The sequence below is a fragment of the Canis lupus genome, chromosome 2 (genome assembly GCF_003254725.2).
Source record: "Canis lupus dingo isolate Sandy chromosome 2, ASM325472v2, whole genome shotgun sequence".
Taxonomy (NCBI): Eukaryota; Metazoa; Chordata; class Mammalia; order Carnivora; family Canidae; genus Canis; species Canis lupus.
In genome coordinates, this window is record NC_064244.1 from 7130791 (window position 1) to 7139622 (window position 8832).

The following is an 8832-nucleotide window of genomic DNA, read 5'->3' on the forward strand; positions in this document are numbered from 1 at the left end:
CTCCTGACAGCTGATTTCTGTCCCAAGGACAATACACTTCTGCGGCCCATTCTCCTCTAATTGTGCAGCAGCTCATCAGCAGAGATGAGCCGAGGCTCGCCGCAGCCTCGCACCCTCAGAATTCACAGGCTGTCACCAGCTGCCGTCCAGACACATCTCACTTCCCAGCCGTAGAATCCCCTATTGAGTGGGGAGGGCAAGGGGGAGGTGTTTATCCATTCAGGGTATTCAGCTGTACATCCCATGTCCATGAAAATTCATGTGTTCCGTATTGTGTTGCATAACCTCAAGGCCAAATTTAGTCCTTGAATGTGCATGCACAAGGCCAAATGTACTCAGTGAGCAGCCCCATACGCGCTCCAAAGGCCGAACGTAGCTTTCAACACAGTTCAAGGATTGCAAGAGGAAATATTCATCACTAAACCCAGCTTCAGAGAGAAGCACCTGTCTAAAAAATGTAACCAACTCTGCTTCCTACTTTGACTCCATCTGATGGCAATTCTAATTATGATGCATTATTAATAAGGAGTACAATCATCTGTCTGGATGAAAAATCTATCATGCTGCCCAAATGCGCTCAACTGAATCTGTCTGTCCTCTTTGCAAAGGATGTTGTTGGAACTGGGAAAACCATGAAAGTGCTACTCAGTAGCATAAAGAAATACAAGCCCAACATGATTAAGGTAGCCAGGTGAGTAGGACATTCACATCATTGTTGCTTCTGCATCTCCCCATAAGCCCGAGAAGGATGCTAACACAGGATGTTGTCTCCAAAGAGAGCAGTCTATTCCAAACCAGTGACCCCTTTGCCCTGGGGTGTTATGGCTTGACCACACTGAACAAATAGCCCATTTGACTGCTGGCCTGAGAGAGAGGAAGGGGAAGAGGACATGCTTTGCTAGGTGTCTGAGTCTCTCGCTACTGTGCCTCCATTAGCGGCTTCCAGGAGCAGCTGGCTGAGCCTGGTGCCAGAGTCTCTCTCCCTTCCTTTTATCTAGAATCACTGATGTGGTGCCACAGTAGCAGGAGGGTGAATTAGGGGACCGTGATGGTGCCCCACTTGCTCCAGAGGGAAAATACATATCTTAATGATGTTTAGTTCTATTTGCAATGCACAGAAGTTTTATCTGGATCACTAAGTGCTTTTTTCTTTGTTCTTTCTTTTTTTTCTTAATGGTAGTTTGTTAGTGAAGAGAACACCTAGAAGTGATGGCTTTAGACCCGACTGTAAGTGGTTTTGGCTTTTGTTGGTTGTTGGTTGGTTGGTTGGTTGGTTGGTTGGTTGGTTGGCTGGTGGTGTTGATTCATGTTGAAGACTCTCTGATTTCCTATTTGCCAGTATTCCATATGAAGCACAAGCTGTTAAGGTTTGATAGTCCCACAAATCTCTCAAGGTCTCCCCAGCCTTGCTGGGAGGATAGAGTCCTCTACAATAAGGGTTTTTAAATTTCCAGTTTGCGTTTTTCCCAGATACTCTGTCGTGTGCATTGGATATTTTCATTTTTGGGTTTTCCATAGTACCGTAAAGCTAAAAAACTGAGCTAATGGGTATCAGGGAGGTAGAGGGAGACTTGACCCCGCCAGACTGGCTGACATACAGGATCCCTGCCTTGTCCACTGTCCGTGTCAGACGGGCATGGGAGGGCATCATAAAGGGTTAGAAGGATTCGCATACTGCCTCCAGAAACCGTCACCAGACAATGCATAATGCTGACCTTCAGTAAGCCTGAATTTTAGCACACAGAAGGGGAAATCCGAGACACCTTTCCCATCACCTTCAAAGAAAAGTTCAGTAACACAGAGAATTGGCAGAACAAATATCTCCAGATACCATCTTCACACTTGACTTCGGACATATGTTCTGGAGGACTTTGCTCATCCAGGGCACTTTACTGATAATACAAATAGTTCCAAAGCCAGGAAGAATAAACAAGCAGCTTGATAATTTATTATTCTAACACTAGAGGCAACTTTTTTTCACTCATATAGGCAGACTTCAGCTTGATTTTTTATAACTTACATTTGCTCTAAATCCTCTGGGATAATTTGGCTACAGTTCCCATCAGCAAGCTGAAAAAACATCAGAGCAAGAGGAGTACACTATGGCCGAGTAATGTGCCAATGACATTTCGCCAGTGACTCTTTATTCTAAAACAAGTTTCATCTATGCTGGGTGTATTAAATCTAGACAACATCATTTCTGGGCACAGAGACCCAACAGCACGTTTCTGTCCAGTTACTGGCATGGGGAATATAATCTGGGTGCAGTAAAGTCAGGCAAAGTGAGGAAATAGAAATCTTCTAAGGAAATCACGTAAGATCCCATATAGATAAGATTTTAACTGAAGTTGAAAGAGTCACTTCAGACATAGCCAACTACTTACAGATGATTTGTGTCACTTACAGCAACGACATGAATAAAATAATAGGTAACACTGGTAAGAGGTTATGATGGGCCCTACACTCTTTAAAGAGCTACACAGAGATTAACACATTTACTCTTCACCACATTCATCCAAGGTAGATGCTACTGATATACCCATTTTGCAGGTGAGGAAATTGAACACAGCAAGATTCAATGGCTTTTGAAGGTCACATTGCTGTAAGCGTAGCATCAGTACTGGACCCAGGCAGTCTGGTTCTGATCACTGCCCTTGCTCTTGCATGACATCTATAAGTAACACCGCAGTTGCAAATAGAAGTGTAGGAACTGCATCCATTTACCAACTAGACGTAGGTCACTCTGATTCCTAACCATTCCCCTGTCCAGCATCCTTCTTCTACTCCATGACAGCTCTGAAGGTTTGGCCTTCTGAATTGGCTTTTCTCAGTCTGAGGTGCCATGCCTACTGTAGGGATTGATTGCTCCATTTACTGTAGAGTCATTATTGTGGTAACAGCCTGGGTTCTCTGGGATTTACTGATATCCTTTTAGCTGGGTCAGAATCTCTGTTTCGTTTCCATGGATTTCTGAGGCTTGATACTTTTGATTCCTTTCTCATAATTGACTCTTTCCCATATGTTCAATGGCATCTTTTATATGCGCTGACATCTTTTCTTCTGCTCTTGCTTCTCTTCTTTGATTATATTTCTCAAAGCAACCTACAGTTTGGAGGGACAAAGGAGGGTCTTTATCAGTAATATGTAATGCAACCCCTCTAGAAAGTAAGTGTCTCACCTCCAGCACTTTCTGCAAGCAGGAATCAGTTGCCTTCTCCATGTGAAAGCATCTTTGGTCATAGGGATCAAAATGGTGGTGAGTAGTTCACCAGAGGGATAACTTTCTCCATGCTCTAAGTCCACTGGCTATGCCAAAGTACAGTTTCATGAAAGTAAGCAAGAATATTTCTCATCTGCAATGTTGTAATAAACAGATTCAAAATAACTAGAGTTTGAAAAACCACTGGACCATAGGCACATTTATTCTGTTTCAAGACCTCTGAAGGAGAGCTATTCTCTGTTCCTACTATCTTTTCCATAAAAATTATCTTCCTTACAATAAATTTTCCTTTATTTAACCTAAGTACCTCATACTGCATTTAAATCCATTTATTTCCATTCTTCCCTGAATAGAGATAGAGAGCTAATTAATATCATCTGCCTCCTTGATTCAAAGACTAGTGTTGGAATAACCCTTAGTGTTCTCTTCCTCACACTAAACAATCCCACTTCCTTTCATCTTGTCTCCCAGGTTTTGCTTCTCTGCCCTTTATCCAGCTGAGGACTCTGAGCACAGTGGGAGAACCACTTCCTGGCGGCAAAAGCCTGTGCACCTAGTCACCTACCAGAGGACTGGAATACCTTCTGTCTGAACTGAACTTTATGCTCCAAAGTGTTTCCTTTGGCATTATATCATTGGATACTGCTTGCTTTGGAACAGCGGGACTATATGACTAACTCATAGATATTTCTTGTTATCCCCTGGGCTATCTGAGCCCTCTCTTAGCTCCGTGTGGTAGGAGTACAGCCATTCTTCCTTGTATGTTTGCTTGTCTATCTTGTCTTCCTGCCTCGTCACTCTGGTCCAGGTCCTATTGGGCTCATCCTATGCATTACTTATCATTTTTCTCACTTCTGCCTAAATGAAAGGTCCTCACAGTGTAAGTGCCAACTATAACATATGATGGCTTTCTCCTTATGTTATCTATATGTTATTCCTTTTTTTTCTCTCTCTCTCTCCCTACTCAGATGTTGGATTTGAGATTCCGAACTTATTTGTCGTGGGTTATGCCTTAGATTACAATGAATACTTCAGAGATCTGAATGTAAGTCATGCATGCAAATCCCTAGCCTTCTTTTCACAAATAACAGTTATATGAATTTAACAAATTATTGAAATAGTAGTAATGATGGCTGCCACTGATTAGGTATGTTCTGCATCAGAAATATTCCGGACACTCTGCATTCATAATCCCAATTACAGCTGTATACAATTCTAACTATTCGCCTTATGAATAAGAAATGGTTTCTTTAAAAAAAAAAAAGAAAAGAAAAGGATTTTATTTTATTTATTCATGAGAGACACACACACACAGAGAGACAGAGACAAAGGCAGAGGGAGAAGCAGGCTCCCTACAAGGAGCCTGATGCAAGACTCGATCCCAAGACCCAGGGATCATGCCCTGAGCCGAAGGCAGACGTTCAACTGCTGAGCCACCTAGGCGTTCCAAAATGGTTTCAACATATATAGATGGACCCCCAGTTTATACCCCCAGCTGTGTGACTTCAAACAATGTTGAATGATCTAGAGATAGATAGCCTACCCAAAATAGACCAATCATGCATGTGAGTGTCTCTCTCCTAAGAATTAGAAACTTAAACCCAAAGTCACAGAAATCAAAGGATTTTGGTCTTAAACCACTGAATGGCAGGACCCCAGAGAGCGTATCCACAAGCACCATGGACTACCCCATTCTGGCCTTCCAGTTGCTTCACTGGTGCTCTTCCTTGGATTCTATGAGCTACCTCATTATCCTATCAATAACCCTCCCTTTTTGCCTGACTCCACTTCTGTGCCTTGCAATCAAAATATTCCCAACATGTTTCTTGCTACCCAAAAAGGATCAGATAAGAGTCAATGTTGTGTTTACCATGGCTATTTCTCCATTCTCCCTAGAGGTTGTAATTTTACCAGGTGGAAACTTCTATCTCTACCATGGCTAACCATGCCCTCCTTCAGCATTTCTGATCTACAGAGCCAGATTTGGAATAGGGCTCAAAACTAAAACAATGAAGCTTTGAATGGGTATCTTTAGATTTTATGTATGAGTACACACATAAATGCACACATGTATATTTGAATGAACTCTAACCAATTACAAGATGACATTCTGTTATTACTGCATTACATTTTCTGCACCTTATATTTTGTTAAAGAAATCAATTCATTAAAATCCTTTATTGTTTCAGCACATATGTGTGATCAATGAACACGGCAAAGAAAAGTATCGAGTCTAAAGAAGCAAATTCTCACCATCGAATCTCCAGATAACATCATACTTACGACTACAGTCAGAAAGCCAGCATGTAAAGTTTGTTTCCCCAGGCATCTTCACTCAGCAGGGTATAAAAGAAAAAAAATGTTTTAATGAGAGAGCTTTCTTTTCTAAGGTTATAACATAAAAAGTAACAAATGCTTTTATTTGACTTGTTCCAAATTAAATACTCTGCCTTGTGACTCATGCTTTCTATCTACCTTCCCACTCTGGAACTTTACCTTCTTTTATTCTGATACAGTCATTATACTTGATTACTATTCTCCCACCTAGTTACTCAAATATTTTTCACTTAACTTTTTTTTAATATTCTATTTTGGTAATATTTTGCAATCTGAAGAAACTGGAAGCCTTTTAAGTTAAACTCTGAACCCAATGCAAGGAATGCAACTAGATTCCCATAGGAAAAAAGGAGGAAAAGGACAATTTAATATAAATTTCTGTTTGGGCATTGCTGGCAGGCCATTACTATTTGCTTTGACAAAACCTTTTTGAACTGCAGTGTATAATGAATCTTAATGATGTTATGAAATGAGCCTTTGCTCAGTCCTGTTGATCGGAGCTTCCGGTATGTGATAACAGTATGTCATGTATGCATGGATGTACTCAACTGTGTTTAATACTCTGCATTTTAATTAGAAAAAATACAATGGCAGCAAGGCCCTCATTTCTAAGCTGCATCTTTTTATTCGTGTGGGACATTTGCAAATGGCAGATTCAGGGCGGTGCCGGGGGGGGGGGGGGGGGGGGGGGGTGGGGGGGGGGGGCGGCGTCAATTCAAAACTTGGTGAGTATCAGATTTTCCTCTTACTTACATCAAAGGACAAGACACTATTATATATTATCAACATGAACACAGAGATTGAATTATTTTTTGAGTAGTTTTATAAGACTTATCCTACAGCCCAAGGCACTATAGAAAACTAGCACACTTAAGAAAGGTTTTTTTTTTTTTCTGAATAACATTTTTTCTATTTCCACTGTTTTTATGAGATGTTTTCTAGTTTATGGGGATTTTAATTGAAAATAAACCTGAGTGTCAATAGAACTGTTTTTTTCTCACTTCCTAACAGGAGAAAATGCAAAATAAATAACTAAGCAGCCTTTGTTTGGTTCTGAACCATATGCAGCATATTGTTATCAGGTCCTAGCTTCCTTTAAATTAATAAAGAATAAAAAACTTTGTTATGTTAACGTCTCATAACTGCTTACTGTTTTTCTTCCGCCTTCAACTTTTTTTATATACTTTCAACCATTAAAATGCGTGTGAGCCAGTAGCTTAAACATACTACTGCATATATCTTTCCTGGGGCTTTATTTTTGTTAACCTGGGAAAAATGCAGATTATATATGCACTAGTATAAGCAAACGATTAAGCCAGACTTGATCTACTGCTTTTTTTTCTTCTCAAGCTTGTTTGTAAGACAAAGAATTTTAGTTGTAAAAGATTTTCCTGAATATCTTTGTTCCAGTCAGAGAAGAAAATAAACCACACCCAGATATCCCAAGTGAGAAACCAGCAAAGGAATTCCTTTTAGCGTTGTTCCACAGAAGAATCAGTATCCAAGTTAGAGACTGATAATTCAATTTGGCCAGTTTCTTGAATGATCAAGTTCATGTTCTAAATATAATTTCCACTATGCCGCATTTATATCAGAAGATCTAGAGAAACCTAGATACATTTGATTATAAATATAAAATTATCCATAATTTGTATTAAAATATTTTTTTAGAATGTTGAATTTTAATAAACATCGGTATAACTTTTTGAGTACTGTATGTTTATTCGAATTAGGAAGGAAATTGATCTACCTCACAGGATTTTGAGAAGGACCTGTGCTAGTTAATGCTGAAAATGAAAAATCATTAAATACACAAGAAGTTTAATCATTCGTGCAATTTTTTTCGTATCAAACAATATTTTGACAGTGATATCCAAGAATGTCATCTTGGGAAAAACAGTATTTCCTTTTCTCTTGCAAAATTCAAATCTATTTAATAGCACTGGGTTTTTTCAACCCAGACCAAAAATGTGAAAACTCATAGCCTGATTAGCAACCAATGCATTTATTAATTTAGTGTTCCAAAGCTGATTGGTAGTGGGGGACAAGTGTGTGAAATGCATTATTTGGATTCAGTTACAATAATTAGGAATACTTTTACTACAGTAATACAGTAACATAATCAGTAATACTTTGGGATATTCCAAACAAATCATAACGCTTCATTATAAATTGGTTCTTTCTTATTAAATTGGAATGTATCCAATATTGAACCAGGCACTCTCAGTGTGAATTGCAAATAGTCAAATCTTCATATATCTCATTTAACCTTTGAATATCTTTGGATATAACATGGTTTACCATGTTTTAGGACTTCTGAAACTATTAAAAACAACAGCAACAGCAACAACAACATTTTAGAGCATAAGCAGGCATTTTTTCAGCCTCTCATGGCATGAACTTGTGTTTTCCCAATGGAGAGAGAAGGTGACCTATCCCACTTCTAGAGAACTGGTGTCATAGAAATATTTCCTCACTTTTGTAGTAGAGGTAGTATGTTCTAGGAAATTGAAACCCTAAATCACACTCCCCACCCAGATGTCTGGCTGACTTGGGCCAAAAATAGCATTTGGGAGTTGTAGTTACTTTGCTATCATAGAGTTCCTTTAGGATCTCCAGATAACATGTGAGGTGGGCAGGCTAATTTCAGGAGGAGAACAAGGGGATATATGGAAGGGAGGTTTGTGCATTGATGTTGGGATGTACTTAGATAGATGAAGGACAGAAGGTGTACATGGAGAGAACTGCTTTGTTTCTTGGCCCAGCCATATCCCATGATTGGTTCTGAACCCCATGGAGAAAAGGAGACAAAGACTCTGGCTGAAAGAGCTGTGTTCACAGTAGCTTCTGGGCCACATATTGGGACAGACAGGTTATTCACATTTCACAGTGGGTCATGCACAGTCCGTTTTTAAAAAAAAAATGTTTTATTTTGTTTTATTTTTAAAGATTTTATTTATTTATTCATGAGACACACAGAGAAAGAAGCAGAGACACAGGCAGAGGGAGAAGCAGACTCCCTGTGGGGACCCTGGTGTGAGACTCCATCCCAGGACCCTGGGATCACGCCCTGAGCCAAAGACAGATACTCAACCACTAAGCCACCCAGGCATCCCCCCCCCCCAAAATTTTTTTTGCAATTTCTAGGCCAAGAGGGCCCCCTTTTCTGACTTTTTCTGCCAGGGTTGGCTTTGCTCAGAGAGAAGTAGGAGAGAACATGAAGACAAAGTGGGATACTGAAGTCCTGCCTGAACTAATGTTACTGTGACTTCTTT

The 8832-nt window shown here is 39.9% G+C and overlaps 1 protein-coding gene across 3 annotated transcripts in view; it reads left to right on the forward strand.

Moving 5' to 3' along the window:
• Window positions 1-6699, forward strand: part of PRTFDC1 (phosphoribosyl transferase domain containing 1) — a 93665-nt gene extending 86966 nt beyond the window's left edge. For 2 of the 3 annotated variants that reach the window (XM_025463924.3, XM_035713904.2), the window contains exons 6-9: window positions 609-691; window positions 1181-1227; window positions 4189-4265; window positions 5410-6699. In XM_025463924.3, coding sequence (XP_025319709.1) covers window positions 609-691; window positions 1181-1227; window positions 4189-4265; window positions 5410-5457 — 255 coding nt within the window. In that variant the 3' untranslated portion in view covers window positions 5458-6699. The remainder of the gene's footprint in view (window positions 1-608; window positions 692-1180; window positions 1228-4188; window positions 4266-5409) is intronic. The other variant, XM_025463925.3, reaches the window with a different exon arrangement.
• Window positions 6700-8832: the final 2133 nt, after the last annotated feature.